The sequence below is a fragment of the Corythoichthys intestinalis genome, chromosome 9, assembly GCF_030265065.1.
Source record: "Corythoichthys intestinalis isolate RoL2023-P3 chromosome 9, ASM3026506v1, whole genome shotgun sequence".
NCBI classification, from domain to species: domain Eukaryota; kingdom Metazoa; phylum Chordata; class Actinopteri; order Syngnathiformes; family Syngnathidae; genus Corythoichthys; species Corythoichthys intestinalis.
This window is the reverse complement of record NC_080403.1, coordinates 32618294-32646139: the sequence shown is the minus strand read 5'-3', so window position 1 is coordinate 32646139 and position 27846 is coordinate 32618294. Positions and strand designations below refer to the sequence as shown.

At 38.7% G+C, this 27846-nt stretch overlaps 1 protein-coding gene across 2 annotated transcripts in view; it reads left to right on the top strand.

Moving 5' to 3' along the window:
* Positions 1–27846, top strand: part of ndrg3a (ndrg family member 3a) — an 84405-nt gene that overhangs the window by 23275 nt on the left and 33284 nt on the right. For both annotated transcript variants that reach the window (XM_057845535.1, XM_057845534.1), the window contains exons 2-3: positions 23350–23431; positions 27692–27724. In XM_057845535.1, coding sequence (XP_057701518.1) covers positions 23375–23431; positions 27692–27724 — 90 coding nt within the window. In that variant the 5' untranslated portion in view covers positions 23350–23374. The remainder of the gene's footprint in view (positions 1–23349; positions 23432–27691; positions 27725–27846) is intronic.

The window sequence follows — 27846 nt, the reverse complement described above, 5'->3', positions numbered from 1 at the left end:
CCTTGCCATATGCTCACTTAAAAGTAGCAGAATACAAGGCATTTAGTTGGTGTCTCAGTCTGAACAGCATGGGCACTTAGTAAACTGAAAAAAACAAAAGAATATGTTAAGTCTGATGGATATAAAAATAGGCACACGTATGTAATGTTACCTGCTTTGAAGAAGGGTTAAAGATGAACGTTATTAAAACCGGGAAAGATCACATCTTGCTTAGTTCTCTTTACTAAGAATTAATTCCAAATCAATATGGTTCTCACTTGTTCTTAAACATTGTAATTTGAACTGGGAAGGCCAGTTGGAGCTTCGCTTACACCACTCTATTTACAGTACTGTGTACCGTATGCTTTCATTGAGGTTTGTACATAATAGCTATATGCATGATTAATTAATTATTAATCATTGACCTATAAAATTGTCATCTTTAAAAGGTCCATGTGTGCAGACACAATGGTCTCGCAGACGCTCGGTCTGAATTTATCCTGTAGGGCTTTAATAAACCAGGCCGGCCCTCCAACACATTTATCATTTTATGGATGGGCAGTCACTTTAAGATGTCCCCTATAAAATGATGCAACTGCCCTTGTTCAAGACATGTGCATCAATCCACTCCACCAGTCTGTGTGTCTTTGCCGGTGTGTGCTCTTGCATGGTTTGTATCGTGTATTATGTGTTCTATATTGGGTTTAATATTTGTGTATATACACATATTACCCCCGCATGTACAGGTAGTACACACCACGTTTTGTTTCAGGTACAACCGTTGCGTTCTCTAGCAGGGATACACGATTTGCATGTATGTTTTATCCGGCTGACAAATCCCCCCCACTACACAAATGGCCAAACACACTGAAATATATTCAAGCCAATCACCCAGGACTGTATAATGTCACAGGTGTCTCTGGACAGATAGTCTTTCAAAGACTGTCAGTCAGTTATGGAAATTCTTTTAATGAAATATTGATTAGAGTTTTTAAAATGAATGCGAGAGGATCAAAGAAATGTTTAATTCATAATTTGCTTGTATAAGTAAGATCTACGAATTAAGTGGAAACCTAACTCTTGAATGCTTCAACTAAGTAGTAAAGTGAATGCAAAGGGTTCATAACACGGTCACTTTGCATGTGCTGACGAAAAAAAAGGATAAAAAAAAAAAAAGCTGACCCTGCTGATGACTTGGTGGTATGAGATACAATTGACTCAATTTATGAGTTTTTCCAGATATGAGCAGTTAGTCATATATACTAGTCCTTTTTCAAAGAATTAGCATATTGTGGTGTTCATTATTTTCTGTAATGCACTGATAAGCATTAGACATTCATATATTTTAGATTAATTACACACAACTGAAGTAGTTCAAGCCTTTTATTGTTTTAGTATTGATGATTTTGGCTAAAAGTCTAGAAAAACCAAAAATTCCTTTCTCCAAAAATTAGCATATTTTATCCGACCGATACAAAAACGTGTTTTTTAATACAAAAAATTCAACCTTCAATTATCAGCTATGCACTCAATACTTGGTCGGGAATCCTTTTGCAGAAATGACTGCTTCAATGCGGCGTGGCATGGAGGCAATCAGCCTGTGGCACTGCTGAGGTGTTATGGAGGCTCATGATGCTTCAATAGCGGCCTTAAGCTCATCCACAGTGTTGATCTGGTGTCTCTCAACTTCCTCTTCACAATAGCCCACAGATTCTCTATGGGGTTCAGGTCAGGAGAGTTGGCAGGCCAATTGAGCACAGCAATGCCATGGTCAGTAAACCATTTACCAGTGGTTTCCGGCATTGTGAGCAGGTGCCAGGTCGTGCTGAAAAATGAAATCTTCATCTCTATAAAGCTTTTCAGCAGATGGAAGCATGAAGTGCTCCAAAATCTCCTGATAGCGAGCTGCAGTGAGCCTGACCTTGATAAAACACAGTAGACCAACACCAGCAGCTGACATGGCACCCCAGACCATCACTGACTGTGGGTACTTGACACTGGACCTCAGGCATTTTGGCATTTCCTTCTCCCCAGTGTTCCTCCAAACTCTGGCACCTTGATTTCCAAATGACATGCAAGATTTGCTCTCATCTGAAAAAAGTACTTTGGACCACTGGGCAACAGTCCAGTGCTGCTTCTCTGTAGCCCAGGTCAGGCGCTTCTGCCGCTGTTTCAGGTTCAAAAGTGGTTTGACCTGGGGAATGTGGCACCTGTAGCCAATTTCCAGCACATGCCTGTGCACGGTGGCTCTGGATGTTTCTACTCCAGACTCAGTCCACTGTTTCTGCAGGTCCCCCAAGGTCTGGAATCGGCCCTTCTCCACAATCTTTCTCAGGGTGCGGTCACCTTTTCTGGTTGTGCAGCGTTTCCTGCCACACTTTTTCCTTCCCACAGACTACCCACTGAGGTGCCTTAATACAGCACTCTGGGAACAGCCTATTCACTCAGAAATTTCTTTCTGTGTCTTAGCCTCTTGCTTGAGGGTGTCAATGATGGCCTTCTGGACAGGAGTCAGGTCGGCATTCTTGCCCATGATTGCGGTTTTGAGTAATAAACCAGGCTGGAAGTTTTTAAAAGCCTAAGGAATCTTTCGCAGGCGTTTTGAGTTAATTTGTTGATTCAGATGATTAGGTTAGTAGCTTCTTTATAGTACCTTTTCATGATATGCTAATTTTTTTAGATGGGGATTTTGGGTTTTTGACTTTTTTGCCAAAGTCGTTAATATTAAAACAATAATAGGCTTGAACTACTTCAGTTGTGTGTAATAAATCTAAAATATATGAAAGTATAATGTTTATCAGTACATTACAGAAACTAATAAACTTTATCACAATATGCTATTTTTGAGAAGGACCAGTGTATATATATATTTTTTTTTTTTGCTTGATCTTGCGTTCCCAAAAACAAGATACTCAAACCGGCCTCTGTCTGTGAGGACCTGTTTTTAGTTTCAAAGAATACGAGATAAGAATAGACCGTTACAGTGGATGGCAGGTAGAAAAAGACATCAAAGAGATATTCCATCATCATTTTTGTTATGCTGTCAAGAGAAAGAAAAGGGATCAGGAAGCGTGTTGTCAGGAAAATCTTAAATTGGAAGATTAACAATAGAGTCTTATGACAACGCGGATACAATTAAGATTGGGCACATGTGTGAATGCATGCTTCTTTGCTGGCAGTATCAGCAGGGAATTCTTTGGGCAAAATTTAACATTATACATGAATGATCAGATAAGGCTGATATGCTATTTTATTTTATCTGATCTAACAGTTTATTTTAAAGCGCTGAGCTTAGTCATAGTAACTTACCGCTACACCAGCACTGTAAGCATCTCCTCCTACAGAACCGCTAGCATGCAGTTAGGACCAGAAGTATTTGCACCTCTTGTGATTTTGCAAGTTCATCCACTTAGAAAATAGCTAAAGGTCCGAAATTTCAATCAAAAATACATTTCCACTTATAGAAACATGATCTAAAAAAAATCTAGAAATCACATTGTATAATCTTTTAAAATAATTTATTCGTAATTTACTGGTGTTCATAACTATTTGTACCCCTGAGAATCATCAATAATTATGACACTCAAAGAGTTATCAGTCTACCGTAAAAAAAAGTCCACCTTTACCCCATGAGTAACCACCCACCCACCACCCGTTTGAGCTCAATATTGTCACCTGTGCACCCCACAGTCAGTCATAATCTAACAGCTACCATTGGCAAGATCAGAGAGCTTTCAAAAGACACCAGAGAAAAAAATGTTGAGCTCCACAAAGCTGGAAAGGGCTATGGGACAATTGGAAAAGCAGCTTGGTAAGAATAAATCAACAGTTGCAGCTTTTGTTAGAAAAAGGAAAAGACTAAACATGACTGATAATCTAACTTGGACTGGGGCTCCTTGTAAAGTCTCTCCTCTTGGGGCATCACTCATGATGAGAAAAGTGAGGGCTCAGCCTTGAACTACACGGCAGGAGCTGGTCAATGACCCGAAGAGAGCTGCATTGCTCAGAAGGTTCCCCCGTTGAAGCCAGTACATGTGAAGGCCCGTCTGAAGTTTGCCAGGTACCATCTGCAGAGGGGTCATGGGAGAAAGTCATGTGGTCAGATGAGACCAAAGTAGAACTTTTTGGTGCCAACTTTGCGCGTCATGTGTGAAGGACAAAGAAGGATGAGTACAGTCCCAAGAACACCATCCCCACTGTGAAGTATTGGGGCTGCTTTTCGGCAAAGGGGACAGGACGACTGTACTGTATAAAGCAGAGAATGAATGGTGAATGGTGTGTTGTCAGATTTTGAGCCACAACCTCCTTTCCTCAGTCGGAAAGTTGAAGATGTGTCGTGGCTGGATCTTCCATCATGACAATGATCCGAAGCACCTAGCCAAGCTGATCAAGGAGTGGCTGCGTAAAAACATATCAAGGTTCTGGAGTGGCGTAGATAATCTCCAGACCACAGTTCAATAGAAAATCTTTGGATGGAGCCGAAACTTCGTGTTTCTCAACAACAACCCCGAAACCTGACAGATCTAGAGACGATTTGTGTGGAAGAATGGGCCAAAATCCCTGTTTCCATATGTGAAAATCTGGTGAAGAACTACAGAAAGTGTCGGACCGCTGTAATTGCAAACAAAGGCTTCTGCACTAAATATTAGCACTGATTTTCTCAGGGGTACAAATACTTATGAACTCCAGTAAATGACAAATATTTTTTTAAAAATACAAATACAATGTGAGTTACGGATTTTTTTATTTTTTAGATTGTCGGAAATGCATCTATGATTGAAATTTTACACCTTTAACCTATTTTCTAAGTGGGTGAACTTGCAAAATCACAAGGGATGCAAATACTTCTGCTACTTGCTGTACCTGTCTGTGCCCCTTATCCATCGCCACAAGCCCACAACATTATTTGAATAACAGAAAACTGGGATTTTAAGATAGATTTAGTCATTTTTGCACCAACTTTCATGGGTACACATCGAGAAGTATGTAAAAAATGAACAGCGGCCAATATTTGCTTTATTCATGCACTGTAACATCCATTTTTCTACTGCTTTCAATCTCCTTCCCAGTACCATCTATTTGGCAAACATCTACCAAGAAGAAACCACAGAAGTTAGTTTGCAGTAGAGGGCTTATTGATTTGGAGGAGAAATACATTTCAAATTATCTAGATGCCACCTCAGCAGTGCACTGATCATTTGTTCCAGGATTGCACAAAGTAAAAGGGACATACCCACTGGCTTTATCGTCGGTTGGCAGCAGCAGCATCTTTGGAATTTGTTCTGGCCTACTTTTCTGTTGTGGTGTGAAGTCTGCTTGTTAATACAGTACTAATTTTTCAGTTGAGCATAGACATGCTTGTGTTCCCTTTCTTAGGGATTTGTTGTACAAGACGTTAGCCTATGAAAAAGGCAGACTGATAGATGACACATCTCTTGCTGTGAATGAATGACATGTCTCATTTAGATTTGGCCTATCAAGCTGAAACCCTCCGAAGTGCGGGACAAGAACATTTTTGTGTTCATTTACTCCAGGTTTCTCGTATGTTCTGTCATGGTATTATATTTTTTTTCTACAATGTTACTGATTCATATTTTGTCATGCTATTGTCTTCTCGGCATTTGACTGTGTGTTCTTTAGTTTGTTTACATGAAGTCTTACCTTTGGTTTAGTGTCTCTCCTGCAAATGCATTCCTGGGGGCCATAAAACGCGTTCTTTAGTAGGAGCAATGAGCAGGCTTTGAGTCGTGTTAGCTATATGGCAATACGCATGCATCCTAGCAAGGAGGAAGCCTTGTTCTGTCTGTATGGCATCGAAACTTAGATAAAGAGTCAAAAACAACTTTGGTTTTGTCCAGGCAACCTTTTGTTAATGAAAAATTGTACTGGTGCACGATAATTATTGGTCCGATAATTATCGGTCCGATAATAGGAATTATGACGTCATCCTGATAACAGTGGTGCCCCCAGGAGGTGGCCAGGGGTGGCCACGGCCCCCCCTGTAAATTTGTTGGCCACCCCGCTTGCCAGTATATTGTTAGATTGTTGTAGCATCAGGGGCAGTTTACATGGCGACACAAAGACGCAATGACTGAGTAGCGGACTTGCCTCGCGTGTATATGGTGTCGGCGAAGACGAAAAATTCTGAATCCTGCCTCCAAAGTGGAAGAATCCGATTGCGGGTGATTGAGGGGGGCTTCCTTGGCATGCATATCAAAGGCTCCCGCAGCGCGAGACCGCGCCGTTAACGTCAGTACCCGTACATGTCACATTGGGCGTGCGCAGCGGTGCTACTAAATATTAAAAACAGCAAATTTGGCGGAATGTCGGCTCTAATTTACTGTTTTAAAAATATTTTTGAATTAAATATGTTGAATGTTTCAATTTTTGCGCCTTTTTGAACAAAAGAAAAATGCCATTGCTTCGAGTGGGCGGGCATATTTTTTTCAGAGCTGAGGGAGCTTGGGGTCAAAGTGCATCATTCTCTGTCGCCCAGTAAATCTGCACTGCCCCCTTGGGCCTGGCATAAATACTACATCGTTTTGATGCGGAATTACGACATTGTTCGAATGGAGACGCAAATGCAAATTTGAAATTTTTCGTATTCTCGGAGAGTCACCATGTAAACGGCCCTTCAGTTATGCATTTCATCCCATTACGTGTCCTTAAGTCTTTCTGATAGTTTTCCACTGACCTTTTTACTTCAATAATATAATGACAACCTACAATTATGGCTTTTAGTTACGGTGTGCCACTCCAAGATTTTAAGTGGCCCCATCTGGCCTCCCCAGTGGAAAAATTTCTGGAGGCGCCACTGCCCGATAAATCCAATAACATTATTAATAGCACCTATAATATGTACTGTGCTGGCTTGACAGTTTACACACTAGTGTGGGAAATCAGTTGCCCATTTGCGGGGCATTGCTGCCACCTGCTGGTCAGAATAATTCCCTGCATCTATTTTTTATTTGTTACAGTAGTTTGGTTCATTCACTTACACATTGCGGTGTCTAGCGGTAGCATTGACAATCGTGAATGCTTTCTGTTACATCTCCACCTCGGAAATATATGTAAGTATTTTATGTTTACTATAACATCTGGATGTGCAATATATGTTTACTTCTGTGGTGAAGGGTCATATGTACAGAACTTCATAAGTTGTTGTGTTATAGAAGCCAGCCAGTGCTTTAGTAGCTCAAGCTAGTGTGCTATGCTATACATATAATAGTTGAATATATAAGTGTATTGTGCAATTTAATGTATATTGAGTATTGAATATGTCTATTTTCCTGTTGTACTTTCACAATATTAAGACGAGTGTCTTCCCATAAAAGCAAGAAAAGACCAAGCCTTGTGTTTTATGGAAGTGCATTCATTCTTAGCTGGCTGTCGGGCTATGCAGAAGTGAAACGCACTGTTTTGTTCATGTCATTATGAAAAATCTGGTGAGATCAAAGGCAAATCTTTGTTGAATCCACCACTATTTATTTATTTATTTATTTATTTTTAAACCTTCCAGGTGTTCAAAAACTCAGGTTATACATTTATAAAATTATATATTTATTATCTGTTATCGGTATCGGCTTTGAGGAGCAGGAAGTTATTCATATCGGTATCGGTTTCAAAAAATGGATATCGTGCACCCCTAAAAAATTGGCAAACCACTTACTGCAAATATATGAATGCTAGGTAACTGAAGACTGGTATTTTAGTGCAAATAATATGTCCTGAAATTGACTCTAAACCGGTTTGAGGTGTAACGCTTCTCACTCAAAATAATCTGGGATCAGCAGTAGCACACCTCTGACCCGAGTGTGGCTAAGCGATACGCAATATGGATGGATGTAAGGCTGTGACAACTAATCAGTTAAATCGATTAAAATTGATTAATAAATTTGTTGCCACCTAATTTGATAATCGATTTCGTTTGGGTCCTTCTGTGTGTGCAATGTGAGGCTGTGCGTGCACGTCAGTGATTGGTGCTCTCTCCATGCAGTGCTGGCTTACCTGAGTTGCTCTCATGATGTTCTCAGTTTGGTGACCAATTTGACATCAAATACAATGCAGAGAAAGATAACATTAAGACTGTACTCTCTAAAGAAGATATGGGGGCTGTATTCCCTCAGGTCTTTCTGGGGGGAAAAAAAGCGCTGAATGTTTGCAATGAGGCTAAATATCTCGGCCACTTTATAACTGCTAATTTGTCAGATGACGGGCATTCACCATCAATTCAGTAAACTTTATGCACAAGCAAATATGCTTAAGGGAAACAATTTTATGTGTTCCGTCCACGTGAAAACCTCATTGTTCAGGGTGTACTGCACACCCTTTTACACCGCTCAACTGTGGACCAGGTACTTGGCTAAATCCATGCAGAGGCTAAATGTAGCCTATAATGATGCCTCGAGGCTGTTATTGTGTGTGCCTAGATGGTACAGCGCCAGCCAATTATTTGTCAGTTCTGGGTTACCCACCTTTAAAGCGTGATGAAGAAATCTGATGTTTAAATACAAAAAATTAACAGACCCTACAAATAGCTATATGTGAATGTCAAGCATGTTGCACCATTGGCGTAAAAGCCTGTTTGTTGTACAATGATAGTTTGTGCCTTTTTAATGTTCTTTCTTTTCTAGTTTCTGTTTCTTCCTGTGTTTTCTTATGTCATTTTTCTGTTGGTTTGTGTGCTATGGACAACCTGAGTAAAGATCATATTGGAGGAAGAGAGAGAGAGTTCACTGTTCAGTTGCTACCCTCAAGTTGGGTTGCTGAATCAATAATATTATGAAGTGTCGAGCGTTAGGTTGTCTTTTGTGTTGTTAGATAAGGAAACAAAGCCAATTGTATTGTCTGTATTCTTTGTTGATGAGGCGTTACTACTTAGCGTGGAGCGCTAAGCTAATTAGCGAAACTATTAGCAAATTGGAACTAGAGGTGCGCGATAATTATCGGTCCGATAATAGGAATTATGACGTCATCCCAATAAATCCGATAACAATATGTTATCGGGCCCATTAATATTTTTGGCATGGTGTCGGATTGGAATGTGTGCGTTTGTTTCCACTCCTGTATTGCCGTATTTTTCCTTCACTGAGTTATAAAACTTACAATGGCAATTAGCAAATTTTTGCATTTTACAGAGTTATGTTTACAAGTTCTTGAGAGGCCTTTTGGTTATTGATAGGCTTGCTCTTCTATAATTGCTAGGTTAAGAAAGTTGTTTCATGGACCAAGACGACAAAAGTCTCCTCTCCTGTTGCACCAAATGTTTTATCTGCTGACATAGCACAATACCTGTTTGTTTTAGATCAGTGCTCATTGTTCAGGGGAACACATCGTCAATGATATTGACTGATTGATTGTGATTGACTCAAATTATATTTATTTGAAAAAATCAAAACTGTTCTTGTCTTTGTTTTGTTCATTATAATAACGTTCAGGTCATCTTGAAAATTCTGGTTCGGTCAAAGGCAAATCTATGCTTAATCAACCACTAGTATTTTTTACCTACAGGTGTTCATAAAACACAGGTGAAAATACATTGAAAAATTATATATTTATTATCGGTTATCGTATCGGCTTTGAAGAGCAGGCAGTTATCGGTATCGGGTTCAAAAAATGGATATCGTGCACCCCTAATTGGAAAATAAGTATAATGTTAAGTTAAAATTAAAATATATATTTAGGTGAACCCCCACAGCTTAACATTATTACCATCAGAAAACAAATAATTGAATTTTTTTCCATACAAAGCACATGCACATGATTCGTATCATGTTTACATTATACACACTCTTTTTCTCAACAGTTTCCAGAGAGAAAAAAACACATGTTTTACCACTGCTAGATACACTAAACACGCTATAGTTAACTCTCGTAGCTGGTGGGAAACGTTCATGACTAGGGATGGGAATCGAAATCCGATTCCAATTCGGAACCGGTTCCGAGTGTTTCGAAGCCTCGACATCACAACGAAAAAGCCTTAATGATCCCTTTAACGATTCCTAAAGACGCGTATTGCGTCGTGACGTGTCTTGTTGTCCAGACGCATCAAACTAGCATGGCGCCAAGAACCACTCGCTCCAATGTTTGACTACACTTCACCAGGAAAGAGTGTGAAAATGAAAGGTTACGACGGGTAAGCACGAGCATTGCAGCCATAAACATAACAATGACAGCACGTAGGTTCAAACGCTCGAAAGTGTGTCTTCACTTCACGAGGAAAAAATACAACAAAGCGACTTGCAGTCATTGCAAGGTGGAGGTAACTGCATCGGGAGGGAATACGACTGCACTGTCCTCATAGAGAGGCTAAAGCTCAGTTCTGGCTATACAGCTAGCTAAACTCCCAAATGACGATGTAGAAGACGTTGGTATAATTTGCTGACTTTATTCAACCATCACTTGAAGAGTGAAACTAAGAATAGAAATGAAACAAATCAATTTCGTCCCCAATAACAAACAGGTTTGCATCAACGTAAATCAGCGATGATTAGCTGCTAATAACAGTATGGTTAGCATTCGTTCGCTAGCATTAGCACATCGTTCAAACCACTACACAACTGGATTTAAGTGTCCGATCGCGAGTGGAAACACAACAACAACAACAACACAAAAGATGATACATACAGGCGTTGCCTCTGTAGATATTAACATTAACAAAGAACGTAGGCTCGTAGAAGTGTTTCCCTCTCTCACTTCGCTCGCTCACTCGCTTGGATGCGGCATTTCTTCGGGTGCCAAAACTGCGGCCCGCGGCCCAAATACGGCCCGCCTCCACATTTGGTCCGGCCATTTTGAAATTTTTTTTTTCTCAATCGTGTTATTTATTTCCTGGCCTTTTTCCTTGAAGAATTCAGAGAGGGTTATTTGGTTATTATCTATTTAATTGTGTTTTTATTATTAATTATCATTATTATATTATTATTTTTATTTTATTTACTTTCATTCCGTGAAGAATCCAGAAAGGGTTATTTGATTGTGGCTTTCTGAAAAACAATTTTTTACATTCATGCACTTCTGCAATCGTCACACTTTTTATGTTACAAACTGACCCCGGCCCCTCATCAGAGAAGGGAAAAGTTATGTGGCCCTCACAGGAAAAAGTTTGGGGACCCCTGCTTTAACACATATTGCCAAAGGCAGAAAAACAACCTATCTGCCAATATATACCAATATTTTTTATTTCTAATAGATAAATGTTTCAGTAAAATGTTACACATTCTTGTGTATTTGCCACTTGTTGCCACAGTTAACATTGAGGCTTTGGGCCTCTTTTGATTTCGTTGTGAGTTTGTAAGGTTGTGAGTTCTGATTAAACAAACTCGATGCCAATCAAAACGTTTGTTCTTCTTTTTCCCCAAATTAGAATCGATAAGAGAATCGATAAAGAATCGAATCGTTAAGCAATATCGATAATGGAATCGGAATCGTAAAAATCCTATCAATTCCCATCCCTATTCATGACAGTGTTTAATAACCTTTAATTTTGTATAAATGCGATCATCATCATCATCATCATCATATTAGAGGTATTGCCACCCTCTGCAAACATGTTTTACATGTTTGTTGGACCTCGTCCTCTAAGCCGTTCCTCTAAGACGTGGCTGTCTGTGACTGTAACTTTTCTGTAGCTGAAGTATTCCCATACCAGCGATTTTGTTTTCTTCAATGGAGCGAAAAATTTAGGAGTTTCCCCTCCTCCAGCCATCGTGTAGCACAGCTGACTCACTTACACAGACCAACAACCGGTGGGAGAGCGATTGAGCCTTGCGGCAGACAGCGAGGGATTTCTCCATGCATGTTGAGGACATAAAAATAGCTAATACCTGAGGGACGGTATGACTGAAAATTTTTGTGGTTTTAAAACCTTGAAGTTTTCATACCACGGTATACCTTGAAACCGGCAATCGGCACATGTCTAGTCAGGAAGCTGTAATAAAATATAATTTTTGATGGAAATAGTCATCCATTTTGTCTTGATTGTTACAGTACTTACAACATGCCTAAAACATCAAGTTAAATTGTGAAGGTAATTGAAAAAAAAAAAGAATTTATCCAAGTAATCGTCCGATTAATCAATTATAAAGAATAATCGTTAGTTGCAGCCCTAGATGGATGGATAGCTTCCTGACTGTGTACCAAAAGATTTGTGTATATAGGTCACTCCATTTTCTCAGTAATTAAAGTAAATCCATGTTGGCGATGACTACATTCTGGGGTCATACATGGTCGGTGTTACGCGTTCTATTATGAAATAACCTTCTAAATATATCTTCTATAAACAACCAGCTTCTGTGAATGCTGATGTAAAAAAAAAAAAAAAATCTTCCATTTATTACTTTGCAATACGTCCAATGAATATACTGCAGGGAGAACATCATTAGACATTGAAGTAGGTTAATACAAGGTCACCACATTGACATTAACCTTGAAGAACAAATGATAAAATGTTTGAAGTACAAGTATGTCATGCTGCTCATGCATGAGAATGACAACAATAATATGAAAACATTGGGATTGGTGAATAATAAAGCATTTTCACTGCTATTGTTTTCACTTGCGTTATAAAAGGTATAACACTGTACAAAGCGAATAGTGGCATAACAGTGTTTATGAGAGAGAGTCAATTCTGCAGATAGTGCTGTAGTCAAGCCCACTCGGGCAGGTTCTACATCATTAGCTCTTGGATCAGCACTAATGGTGAGATGGGACAACCACTTAAACAGTGTAAATTCTGAATGGGATATCCCTCCTCTGCAATTGCTGATATTCTGTTGCAGTTAGACTGTGCTTTGCTGTCATTTTGTGTGGCTGCCCATGACTCACTTGAGCCTCCGTGAAGGCTAAATGTCAGCACTGACGCATGCTCTGAGGAGCAAAGTTGTATTCATTCCTAATTCCAACCACAATCTATTGCCCTTATTTCTTTGCCTCACATCTTCCCCTGGGGATATCCCATCTTAGAATAAACATCAGCAACAAGCTTAGTCTCCATGACGACGGCTGCACATGCTCAACAGTGAGTGGAGCACCCTCTTTGTTGATTTGATGTCAGGTTTATTACGTGTTTATGCTTGATTTCCCCAGAGGGGAAACTTCAAGTCGGTCTCTTGACTATGACCACTTGTTCCTAAAACCAAGATTGCATGACTTCTTAGCTACAGTTAATAATTATTAGGCACCACTGCACTTTTACAAACGGCACAAGGAAGTGTTGGATTGATTGGGTCAATCTGCTCAAGCATGCAGAGTATTTGTTGTTCTTTATTCCTTGTTCACTTGTCTAAATATTATTTAGTCCGCTGTTGAGCCGGATTTGTCAGCAAGGATTTTGCCGGTCTTGTTTTCCCTCACAGCCATGCTGGGTTTTTTGGTTGTTTTATGTGATTACAGGATCGCGTCATGCTGCTTTCTTAGTTTTTCTTTCAGGGTAATGACACAATCTCTTGCATGAGCAGGATGACCTCTGACCAGATTCGTGCGTCACCAGGGTTCTCATCTGTTCTGGTCATTAGAGGATGAAACTGAGAGTAACAGACACTGAAGTTATTGTCCGACTGTTTGTTGGCTGCTGTACCGATAACCAGCATTCAAGGTCATTTAGTGCCTACAGCCCAGGGTTGTTGCAAAGATTTTGTCGCTGATCTAAGAAGCATTAGATTGTGTGACCATGTGGTTATTTTCATTTTTTTTGTTTTTCGCTAAGCTTGTTGCAAAATCGGTCACAATTTGTATGGCTGCAGACAGTATGTGGGTGTTGGCGGTCTCAGTGTGGAGGTTGGCTCAGTCCGATTGGACTGTCTTGCATGATCAAGTACTAACCTAGAGGAGACAAGGTTCCATCTGCTGTTTTGTGCAAGATGAGCCAATCTCCAAAGGACACCTAGGTAAATCAATAGCACTTTCTGTCCTCATCTGATGAGGACAAGCCACGATCATTTCCGGCGCAGTAGTGTTGACAAACATTGGGGAGTGTTTGATCTTGTTCACTAATTATGAATAGAGACAAAGGTCCAATCTCTAACAGGAAAACTAATGAGGTAGGGTTTTCAGCTTCCTTTTAAACCTAGCCTGATCCATCTAATTGTGAAAGTGTGCTTTAATGTGTCAGCACACCACCTGTTACAAATGAGATGTGTGCCCTTTCTTGTGGCACTCATAACGGAAATATCCTCAGTTCTTCTTTTGTCTGTATGAAGAAACATCTCACTTAATTGACAAAGCGCGCTAAAAAGATTGTCTCCACTTGTCACCACATTCATCACTATAGACAAGTTTCCTGAGCGAAATCTAGGCTCTCTTGGAAAATTTCTGCTTCGAACTTCCGGTTTAGAAAAAAACTAATGAGTTGCGGTTGAAGTTAGCAGTGTTAGCAGTGTGTTGATGAAGGTAAAACTGCAAAATCACGCCAGAGGAACCCACGGAATCTCCAAAAATAGATTCGGCAGGATGTTGATGAGACGGAGATGATGATGGATCTTATCACTTCGTTGATCATTCGTGCACAAAATTATAACAACCTGTCAGCCTGTGTGAGGTATAGAGTGATAAGCCGGCCACTTGAGAGAGCCGAATGTAGAAGGGCTGACACGGATTTTGTTGTTACAAGGAAATACTACAAGGCGTGCACTAGAGATCGATGCCGATCGATCAGGTCCGATCACGTCATTTTCAAAGTATCGGAATCGGCAAAAAAATATCGGACATGCCTTTTTTTATTTATTTATTTTTTTTTTATTAAATCGTTTTCTAATTGTATTTAACGTTGCAGACATATTATGTTTCACTCATCCAGAGTCTTTAGTTTAGGCTTAAGGTAGGGTTATCAAATTTATCCCGATAACGGTGGTAATTAATTTTTTAAAAAATGTATCACGTTATAATATTTAGCGCAATGAATGCATCCGCTGCACGACCCACTGACGTATTGTCGCGTTCAATCTGTAATGGCGCCATTTTACCTATATAGAGAGCTAAAAGGCAGCATAAAACGAGTAGAGTGAATTTTGGCAGCCTTTGGAGCCAGTTTTAATTGGCTAAAGCATTACAATCCCTCTCCCTATGATTAGAAATATCGTAGGAAGCAATGTGGGGAAGAAAGGTAGTAAATGATCTTTTTCTTAACACCTTATGTTATTTCCCAACGCAGAAAAGATATATCCATTGGTAGCGCTACGCAGAGTCATTGTTAAACTTCCCATCATGCAATTGGGCATGGCTACAGTATCATTTACTGAAAGCTCAACAAATACACTAGATGGCAGTATTTAGTCACAATATCCAAGTCACATTTATCCTTTAAGAATTACAAGTCTTTCTATCCATGGATCCCTCTCCCAGAAAGAATGTTAATAATTTAAATGCCATCTTGAGGATTTATTGTCATGATAAACAAATACTGTACTTATGTATATATATGTCTGAGTTTTATTCATTTTTTTCTTAATGCATTGCCGAAATGTATATGATCGGGTAAAATTATCGGGAATGATTGGAATTGAATCGGGAGCAAAAAAAAAAGCAATCGGATCGGGAAATATCGGGATCGGCAGATACTCAAACTAAAACGATCGGGATCGGAAGCAAATAAACATGATCGGAACAACCCTAGTATGTACATATAAACAAAAATACTATGTCATTCTTTTTTTATTGCCGATATTGATCGCAATAAAACATTTGAACATGATTCCATTTCTTGTTTTATTTAAAACAATTGGTGCATGTGCAAAACAGGTCAATAAATCACAATTTATAAAATTATTGGAAAAATAGCATACGAGAATGCAATATCAGACAGCAGAGTTGCGGATCCCTCGCCAAACTTTCACCCGACATTCCGGCCTCCAGACGGGCTTTCTTCCGCTGTCTTCGGTAATTCCAGCTCCAACAGCGTGTCTTAAAGTTGCTGCAGTTAAAAAGCTAGTAGTTTGCTCTCGGGATTGAGCGTACTATCCGCCGCGAGGCGAGCCAGCGCCTCCAGCCCCAGCCTTTCGGCCGACCCCGGGTTAAATGACGTAGTCACAGTGTATGTCCATCAACGTATTGTAAATGTTGCTGGGAGGCACATCAACTTACCTTCCCTTGCAAAAGAAGTTGTAACACTTGAATTTATGCGTTGATTTAATTGTGCCTTGCTACACTTACTGATTCGCAACAGGCTGTCAGCAAATACTGTAGTTGTACTAAATATTAAAAATCATCATAATTACAATCATCGTAATAAAAATATCAAAGGCAACAAGTCGTTCATGCGCAAGATTTTAGCTTTAGTATTTTTTTGAGCACCGGACACATGAAAATGCAGGGATAGGAAGAACATACCTTCCATAACACAGCAGCAACATTGCTACAAAAACACCAGGTCTTTGTGGTGGCATGAGCTTGGTTCCACATCTGCCTTCATGAACATGTTGTCCTCCCCTGGCGTGATGATGGCAGATGGATGCGTTTTTTTACAAATTGTCTTTTTTTAAGGGATTATGATGAGTAATGTTACTCCAGCTCCACCGTTGTTTTGGATGGAGAAATTCTAAAACGGAAGTCGCTTGCAGACATAATGAAGTAAAGTGGAAGTACCTCAGAAACTTGTCCATACATTTGACATATGGTAGTCAAGAACGCTACAAGTCATTAAATTAGAACACTTTCTCGCCAATGGCAGCACTAGTAACAACTGTGTATTTATGATCTTAGGCAAGCTGACAAGTAATAAGACAAATATTATTTGAGAGTAAATTTTTGCAGTCTTCAAACTAAGCTGAAATGAGCTATAAATGAATGCCAGGTAAACCTCAAAATTGCGTTGTTTTTCCCTGATCATTTTCACTTCACAGCACTGTCCTTAAACAGATAAAATAAACATCTGCCGCAGAGTTGTAAATCTTGCCTGAGTCTTTGATCTCATCCAACCTCTCAAACTCATAGCAGTATTTGACATAACTGTGTTATGAGAAGCAATACTTCTCTGTCATATCAAAGGTACGTTACGGGAGTTTAGCATCCGAATGTGGACGTGATTGTGACGTTCACTGGAGTTGCCAATACAGTTATGTGACAACTGCGACAAATCACCGTTTTTAAGCGTGCAGGTGAAAAAGGAAGAAATGCAGTTCTGTGGTTAAAACTGATTTATATTCAATCTACATTTAAACTTTTTCATAAGCTAATGCCCCGATGCACTGTCATCTTTTACATCAAAACCAAGGGCGGATGTTTGCATAGGGACGGTAGGGACATGACACTACCAATTTTCAGGATGCTCAAATTGTCACCATCAACTTTTAAGCAACCCTATTTGCATTATATAATGAGTTCAGTTATATAGGTAATTTATGAGCCGTTTACATGGTGACTCTCCGAGAATACGAAAAATGTCAAATTTGCATTTACATTTGCGTCTCCATTTGAACAATGTCGCGATTCCGCATGAAAACGATGTAGTATTCATGCCAGGCCCTAGGGGGCAGTGCAGATTTACTGGGCGATAGAGTATGATGCACTTTGACCCCACTGAGCTCCCTCAGCCCGGAAAAAAATATGCCCGCCCACTCGAAGCAATGTCATTTTTCTTTTGCTCAAAAAGGCACAAAAATTGAAACGTTCAACATATTTAATGTAAAAATATTATTAAAAAAGTAAATTAAAGCAGACATTCTTCCATATTTGCTGTTTTTAATGTTTAGTAGCACCGCTGCGCACGCCCAATGTGACGTGTACGAGTGCTGACGTTAACGACGCGGTTTCGCGCTGCAGGAACCTTTGATATGCATGCCGAGGAAGCCCCTCCTCAACCCCCCGCAATCGGATTCTTCCACTTTGGAGGCAGGATTCAGAATTTTTCGTATTCGCCTTCAGTCTTCGCCGACACCATATGCACCCGAGGCGAGTCCGCAACTCAGTCATTGCGTCTTTGTGTCGCAGAGTCGCCATGTAAACTGACCCTTAGATTGTCTTCACCTATGTTGTAAGGATAGAATTGACCCTACCATGATTAAGGCAGTGTTTTTCAACCTTTTCTGAGTCACGGCACATTTTCACATTGGAAAAAAATCTCGCGGCACACCTCAACAAATCCAAAAAGTTCCAAAATTACTTCCTGTCCAGTAGATTTAATTATAAAATAACTTTGCAATAGTTACACTTACTCAATGTGAAACCTGAGCCTGTTTAGATGAATACAAAACCGATATCCTGTCAGGAATTGAAGAAAGACACATACGAAGCTCTTCTTCAACACGTCTCAGTCTGTCTCTGTTTTTAATATATATATATATATATATATATATATATATATATATATATATATATATATATATAGCAGTTAGGCTTGAAAAGCTTGGAATTATCAGACGGACTTTAGCAATGTCTTTAACCCCATTGGGGCCTAACATCTTGCTGACGATGGCTTTGCAGGGAGGTAGTATTAATGTCTCTGCCGCAGTGTGGGACTTTTTGGATTTAGCAACAAGTTCTGCGGCAAGGTAACTGGCTTTGTAGTTTTTCTCTAAAAAGTTACCTGTTTCTCTGTGTTTTCACGAAGGCAAACAAAATAATTCGCTGTTTGATAGCTGCTCATGTCGCGTTCAAGAACTGCTCAGATTTCTAGCCATCAGCCACCTTGCTGTCCTCAACAATGTGTTGGAATGAAACACAGGGAGTGATTGACGATCGTCACATATGGATAATATGGAAAGGACACTTTCTTGTATATCGTGTGTTGTATATCGTATGTCTTCGTGTCACGAGTCTAATCAAATGATGCACAGTAGACGTGCTTGAACGTGACACGAGCCATACCTCGCTCCTCTGCACACGACGGAAAACTTCTAACTGCTCCTGCCTTCCTACTGCAACTCTGACCGACAGCGTAAAAAAAAAATATATATATATATATATATATAATAAATTAGGGCTGTCAAATGATTAAAATTTTTAATCGAGTTAATTACAGCTTAAAAATTAATCGCAATTCAAACCATCTATAAAATATGCCATATTTTTCTGTAAATTATTGTTGGAATGGAAAGATAAGACACAAGATGGATATATACATTCAACATACGGTACATAAGGACTGTATTTGTTTATTATAACAATAAATCAACAAGATGGCATTAACATTATTAACATTCTGTTAAAGCGATCCATGGATAGAAAGATTTGTAGTTCTTAAAAGAAAAATGTTAGTCCAAGTTATAGAACTTTTATATTAAAACCCCTCTTAATGTTTTCATTTTAATAAAATTTGTAAAATTTTCAATCAAAAAATAAACTAGTAGCCCGCCATTGTTGATGTCAATAATTACTTACACAATGCTCATGGGTGCTGAAGCCTATAAAATCAGTCGCACCCAAGCGCCAGCAGAGGGCGGCAAAACTCCATAAAACACAACAAGTGAGCCTTTCACTGTACCGTCATTTAAATCTCTCTGAGTGGGGCATCTGTGTTAATTGCGTCAAATATTTTAACAAGATTAATTAAAAAAATTAACGCCCGTTAACGCGATAATTTTGACAGCCCTAAAATAAATACAAAATTCTCGCGGCACACCTGACGATCTCCTGCGGCACACCACTCTCAAACGCACGTTTGATTGACTGATGACTTGACCCTGCCCCCTGCCACACAGTGACATACTCGCACAGCCCCTACAGATACATGTCGACAAAATGCCGCCTCCTCCCAAGAGGAGGGATATTAGAAGGTTTTTTTTGGCCAGCAGCAGCTACTATAAGTAATGTAAAAACAGGTCAATGGTGTGTGGAGGTGGGAAAAAAACAACACTAATTTTGCTACTGAAAGTCCGACCTGCATCAGAGTTAGCATAACATTAAACTTTGTGAACTTGCTAACCTGCAAAACTACTGTGGTCAAGCCAGCTTTCGCAAGGAAAAACAAAGTCATGCTAGCCGTCCCTCATTTAGATCATTGTTTGGATTATATTCATTACGGTAATGCAATTCAAATGTTTCTTTGGTAGTTTTTGAAAACAAAGGTTTGAATCAAGCGTTGAACACCTGAACCAATACAAATGAAAGTTAGTATAAGTCAATACAGATTTATTTTTAATTGATCATTTAGCCTATCAGTTCATTAGGTTCATATTCGTGAAAAATGTAGCCCTGACCTTTTTGTCACGTACATACAGTATGTGTAAAAACTAGAGATGTCCCGATCGATCGGCGTCCCGATCAGAGGTTGCGCTAGACTTTTTCGTTGTCTGTCATTTTGACTGACAGGGTCATAAAAATCCGGTCATAATCTGTTTTTTCCCTGTCACTTAATTTTTTAAAATGATGATAATGACATTGTGGTGACCCTTTGTTTGGCATAATTCACCTTCCGTACTTGTGTGTGCATTTGGCCGAGCGCGTTACCGGCTACGACACAGTCACGTGACAGAGACAATTAAGAGCTGCGCGCGTTCCGGCTTGAATAGAGAGTTCACAGACAGCAGCAGAGCTACAGCAGTTGGACACAGCAATTCGAGCTAACAAGACTTTTAACATTGCATACCGCTTCAACATATTCAATAGTATTGAGTTTTCATTCATTTTAAATTAATATTCTGTCCAAACAAGCTTAACAGAGAATCCACACCGTGCCATCACACATCAAGCAGATGAATATGTAACTTTTTCTCCGCAGTGACAAAAACAGTTCACAGTTCACCTGCTGTGGCCTGAACGGAGTCTTACACCTTCCTCCTGGTGCGCATGGACTTGAATTGCGTGCCCGCTTGTGCAGTCCCTGTTTTTTCACCTCTTTTATCAACACCATCGTCGTTTTGGGGCTTTTTGAAGAAACTTCGGACTCTCAGTTGCCTTGACATTTTTCAGAGTAAGGCCAGCGACGTCATGCATCAAGAGAGACAATAGCTAATTAATATGCTCACTCGCCACCCTGTGGTCTGGGGTGTGAATTGCAACCTGTCAAAATGACAGGTGGACTTCAGTTTTTTCCGTCACCATTTAAAAAATCGGTCAACGACGGAAAATATTCGGTTAATGCGACCCCTGGTCCCGATCGATCGGGTCCGATCACGTTATTTTCAAAGTATTGGAATCGGCAAAAAAATATCGGACATGCCTGTTTTTAATATATGGCAGGAAACACTCAGGTGACTTGAAGTTCCGCTCTGAGACCCCCAATTTAGCCAACTTTCAAAATTGTCCGATATGCATGTGTGATACATCATTGGAAAGCTTAAAATGTCAATTTTCAGGGGGAAGAAAAATTTTGAGCAGGAGGGCATTTAAAAAAAAAAAAAAAAAAAAAAATTTAAACAGCAAAATCCTATCTGGAGGTGAGAGCACGCGAGAACAGAATTACAGACGCCATGACTTTAACGAGATATTATAGCGTACTTACTTTGTTTCGATCCAAAAACTCCACGTAGCATGTCTCAGTGAGTGTCAAGACACAGCTGTGAATGGCCACAGCTGGATTTTTTTGGGGATTTTATGGGTGAAACATGGTCATATAACAAGGGTCGCGATGCAAAAATCGCAGACATCAAGGAGTAGTCGAGATTTTCTTTTTCATATATTTACCCTTTTAAACGTTTTTTTCTCAACTTTTTTTAGTTTGGATCAATTATTTATCATCTAACATATCGGAAAAAATGCGAAAGTAACAAAAAAAATACAATTAAGTGATAGTTATGAGGTAGATATCTGTGACTTTTTTACAGACGCCATTTTTGTCATTGTGACATAATTTGTTTAAAAGTTGAAAATATGTGAGTGAATAATTTTTTAAAGTGTTTTTTTGTTTCTAAACGAAATATGAGACATCAATGAATGATTCTAAGCTAAAAACGACAGACATTTTGAATAATAAATATAATTAATTACCTTGATTTTCTGGCTGGGTTGAAACAAGCGGTTGCGCGACGTCTGTAAATGGGGGTTTTCAGGGTAAAACGGACAAATTAAAAATAGTTCGGGGGCTTCATGTGCCATGAATCTGCTATGGCAGTATATAGACATATTGTTCTATTAAACACAACCGTTGTTTTGCCTTAAAATACAGTAGTTTCTGTTAAAAAGGAGTGCAAGAGCAGAAACTGCTTTTTCAGCCTTGTCTGTTTTCCGCCATATATATTTTGTTTAATTAAATCGTTTTCTAATTGTATTTAATGTTACAGACATAATGTGTTACTCTTCCAGAGTCTTTAGTTTAAGCTCAAGGTAGGGTTATCAAATTTATCGCGTTAACGGCGAGAATTAATATTATTTACATTTATCACGTTACAATAGTTAAGGCAATTAACGCATGCACTGCACGACCCACTCACGCATTGTCGCGTTCAATGTTTAATGGCGCCGTTTTACCCATACAGTATATTGAGCTAATAGGCAGCGTAAAATGAGTAGAGTGAATCTTGGCAGCCTTTGGAGCCTTATTTTAAATGGCTAAAGCCTTACAATCCCTCTCCCAACAATTAGAATAATTGTGGGAAGCAATGTGGGAAAGAAAGGTATGTTTTCTTAACACCCTATGTTATTTCCCAAAGCAGAAAAGATATATCAATTGGTACCACGACGCACAGTCATGGTTGCACTTCCCATCATGCATTTGGGCAGAAGTTAAATGGCTACAGTATCATTTACTGAAAGCTCAACAAATACACTAGATGGCAATATTTAGTCACAATATACAAAGTCACATTTATCCTTTAAGAATTACAAGTCTTTCTATCCGTGGATCCTTCACAGAAAGAATGTTAATAATGTAAATGCCATCTTGAGGATTTATTGTCATAATAAACAAATACAGTACTTATGTACTGTATGTTGAATGTATATATTCGTCCGAGTTTTATTCATTTTTTTCTTAATGCATTGCCAAAATGTATATGATCGGGAAAAATTATCGGGAATGATTGGAATTGATTCGGGAACAACAAAAAAAAAGGAATCGGATCGGGAAATATCGGGATCGGCAGATACTCAAACTAAAACGATCGGGCTCGGATCGGGAGCAAAAAAACATTATCGGAACAACTCTAGTAAAAACGTTAAATTATTATTTGTAGCGTGTATTATTGTGTAATGTTCCAGTTGCTTACAATTTTGTATTGAAAATTAAGGTGTTTGAACAGTTGGGCCTACTCCACTAGTCCAATATATTTTTTTATTTTGGTCATAAGGGTGATACTTTCTCAGCAAAGTATTTCTAAAGTGGCACATGGAGAAAAAAAGAATGTGAACCACTGGTTTAGATGTTGAGATTTAATCATTGCTTCCTTAGCTTTATGAATGTTTGAAGATCTGTTCAAACTTTTGAGTGCTACTTTCCACTAAATCTTAGCTAAGAGTGTTTGCAATATTTCAAGTAATGATTTCTTCTTTTTCTGGCTTCAGCACATCACGTTGATCAAAAAGGATAATGGATGAGCTCCAGGATGTACAGCTGACTGAGATCAAGCCACTCCTGACTAATAAGGTGTGTTGTTGAAAACGCCTGATGGTTGATAACTCCTAGCTAATCCACCTAACATGCAACTCTACTCTAAAGCGCATGCTCAAAACTAAACAAACACTGGGTACGCAGAGGTAGTCACAAATAGCACTCTCCTTCAAATGCGTACATTAATAGACCAAAAATTCATACTATGCAGTACTTTTCATCAAAGTGAATTATTTATGTCCTCAACATTGCTGAAGAAAATATCAAAGGCAAAAGTGGGACGTTTTTTTTCTTTACTTGAGCAGGGACAAATCAAAAGTGTAGTGAAAAAAAACCGGATCATTTTTCTCCACTTTGGCAATGTTTACAACAGGCTCAGATATGATGAAAAAAGGTTGGTCTTGGGACCTGATGAAATTTTGTCGTGCACTGCAGCTGATTTTCACAAGTACCACAATGCCTGAGAGTATAGGAGCTTGATGTACAGTATCAGCGCTAACCTCCCTGGTGGCTTAGATGACTAAGCCGGGGAACACTTCCATCTCTAGGCTGCATGCCAATCGTCTTTGAAAGACTGGGAGATGGATAATTATAATGAATGAGGAAAAAGGCACTGTCCTCTTCCTCCATCTAGTGGCTAGCTCTTTTAAAACAAAAAAACATTGATCATTTCATGCACAATGTAGTTGCGCAAAAGGAACTGCATTATAAAAATAGATTTATGGAGAGCACAAACACTTTACTGCGGGTAATTAAGCTCAAGCAGCATCACAATCTGCCTGTGGAACATTATGCACCCCACTGATTTCCATTGCTCTCTTCTTTGATGTTGGTTCCCATGAGCTTCACTGTTGTAGCCTGTAAAAGTTCTAAAATAAACACTGATGTTTATCATTTTCAATGTAAAAATCTAATTGAATCCTATCCAGTTTATCTTAATTGTGCTGTGCAAACAAGAGCTACAATTCTTAAAGGGAACCTAGGCTTGTAGGCTCTAATAAGCCACAATTGGTCTGTTTTACTAAAATATGTTATTAGAAACACTTAAAATATTACCAAAATCTTTAAATTAAAATATTTAATTTAAAAATCTATAATATTTATGACATGCTTTGACCAACAGAGGGCGCCATGTTTTAAGCGCTCAATGGACGCTCGGGGTGATGACGTAGATTGTCACTGTCACTCGATGAATACTACCGGGTTACTGCAATTCCTTCTACGCGTCGAGATGTCCAACACATGCGCTCATCTGTTAAAAGTGACCAGTACTTACTATTTGAGTTTTTATTAGGGCTGCAGCTATCGATTATTTTGGTAAGTTCGAATAATCGATTAATCGGATAAGGAACATGAAAAATTAAAATACCTGAGCTCAGCTATAAAAAAGTAAATAAATGAGGATCGATGTACAACAAACGAACAATTGGCTAACATGCATAGCAAAATTCCACTAGCTTAAATGCTATAAAATGCCAACTTTTTTTTTTTTTTCAATGCTCTTAACAAATGGTTAGGACACATAATCCCACAAAAAAACAGCTAAATGTACCTATAAACTAAATTGCTTACACATAAAAAAATAAAATAAAATTAGCTCAAACAAATGCTAATGTTGGTCTTAACAAGGAGCAGTTGGATTCACCCATGTGAAATGAGGCAGACAAGAGGGCAGTGTATCCACCCAGAACAAGAAAAGTAAATGCAAACACTTTCAAAATAAACATTACAACGCCACTTTAATCAAACGAATACTCGAAACAGCAAAATTTAATTTGAATCTTTTTTTTTCTAATCGATTCGATTCCTCGAGTTTGTCGATGAATCGTTGCAGCACTAGTTTTGTCTTTTATTACTTTTTCATTGCCTCAACATACTTTTTGCATGTGTTTCCCTCTCCTACTTTTAAGCAGTTTGTTTTCTTGTAGTAGCTTTAAAGCAGATTGTTGACCTGTTGACCACATTAATCACGTAGCGTATTTAAACCACCCTTATTTGTTTTTACTACATTTATGTATTTTCTTAAGGCATCTTTAGTATGTTCTGCATGTCTGTATGCATCTAAACAACAAATGTTGAAAGCGCACAGTAGTACTTTGGGTGTCAAATTCGCCTCTTGTAGCACGTTCCACCGGTGTAGCACATTTTGGCAGAACAGTCCCCCCCCCCCCAATTCTCGTCTAGTCTCATCCCGTCTGCCCTGTACATTTTGCTTTTGCTGCTCGCTTTCTGAAATATTGACAGTGCTGTCATGCTCATTAATGTTCCTCTTGGGTTCAAATTGAAAGTGTTGAACAGATGACATGTTCATGTCGCCAGAGGCATACTCGGGAAGCCCGGCAGCGAAACCATGTTACCTCACCGCCCTGCGACGTCAACAACAATGGCGACCTACTAGTTGAACTAATTTTACAAATTGTATAATAACGAAAACATCGTGAGTGGTTTAAATATCAAATTATTTTAGCTCATAATAACATTTATCTTTTAAGAACTACAAGTCTATCCGTGGATCCCTTTAAACCTTCACAACCACGTGATCAGTAACGTTACGAACGTACTACATGAGACGAATCTGGCCTTGTTACAAGAAGACAAACTTCATGTCAATAGCAATAATAGTTACATTCATCGCAAGTTACATTTACCGGTCACTACGAATTTGTTTTAGTGACTTAAAAAAAAGTAATTTAACTTGCAATACCCCATCTAGACCGTTTTAAGCACATAAAACAATTGAAAATTAAAACAAAAACAAACAAACAAAAAAACACACACATACACACACACAAAACCTGGAGGGAAAAATTACTCATAATGAACTACATTGTTTTAGAGTCTATGCCTTAAAATAACCCTGCTCACATGGTATCAAGAAGTTGACTCTTTAACATGTGCACTATTCAAACTGTTCCATGATGTAAGGCTTAGCTGATCAGACCGCATGTTAACTAGATAACAAAGAGTCTATTGATGCTTTTAACAGAATTTCAGCTTCCTCATAATAAAATAAAGGCGAATTTAATACAAAAATTAAATAAAGCACAGTGAAACCCCATTTCACCAACTTAAGACTCTGTTCATGAGCTAAAACTATTTTCCAATTAAAATACTAAGGAAGCTTTTGACTCAAATCTTTATTTCAGGATATATGCAGTATATGGCGGAAAACACAGACAAGGCTGAAAAAGCAGTTTCTGCTCTTGCACCCCTCTTTAAAATAAACTGCTATATTTTAAGCCAAAAGAACTGTTGTGTTTGATAGAACAATATGTCTATATGCTGCCATAACAGATTCATGGCGCATGAAGTCCCCGAACTATTTTTAATTTGTCCGTTTTACCCTGGAAACCTCTGTTTACAGACGTCGCGCAACCGATTTTGTTTCAACCTAGCCATAAAAGGAAGGTAAGTACTCGTATTTATTATTTGAAATGTCTGTCAGTTTTAGCTTAGAATCATTAATTGATGTCTAATATTTAGTTAAAAAAAAAAAAAAAACGAATTTAAAAAGTATTCACTCGCATATTTTAAACTTTTAAACAAATTAAGTCACAATGAAAAAATTGGCGTCTGTAAACAAGTCACAGATATCTACCTCATAAACTATCGCTTAACTGTATTTTTTTCGTTACTGCCGCATTTTCCCCACTATTTTAGATGGTAAATAATCAATCCAAACCAATAAAAATTGGAAAAAAAAACATTTAAAAGGGTAGATATATGAAAAAGAACATCTCGACCACTCCCTGATGTCTGCGATTTATGCAGTGCAACTCTTGTTATATGACCATGTTTCACCCATTAAATCCCCTTAAAATCCAGCTGTGGCCCTTCACATATGTGTCTTGACACCCGGTGATACACGCTACAGGGCGTTTTTGGATCGAAACAAGGCAAGTACGTGATAATATCTTGTTAAAATCGTGGCGTCTTTAATTCTGCTCTCGCGTGCTCTTGCCTCCAGTTAGGGTTTTACTGTTTAAAAATTATTATTTTTCTAAATGCCCTCCTGTTCAAAATTTTTCTTCCCCCAGAAATTCGAGATTTTAAGCTTTCCAATGATGTATCATACGTGCATATCGGACAATTTTGAAAGTTGGCCAAATTAGGGGTCTCGGAGCCGAACTTCAAGTCACCTGTGTTTTCTGCCATATATATTTCTTAAATGGTTTCTACAATATATCTTACTAATTACATTGCAAAACCTGAAGCCTTTTGGTGTAATGATTTTATTTATCTTTACTATTTGAAGTTGAGACCATGGTTTATAACAGTTTTTTGTTTGTTTTACAGAATGCACGCAACTTTCAGGATTTTGACTGCCAGGTAAGTTGCTTATTTGTCCATTTATTAGACAAAATTGTGACATTTCTGTTACTGGTTCGAAATATAGTATGTTCATATTAATCCAAATTGTTTGTTGACCTCAATTAAAACATTGTTGCCCA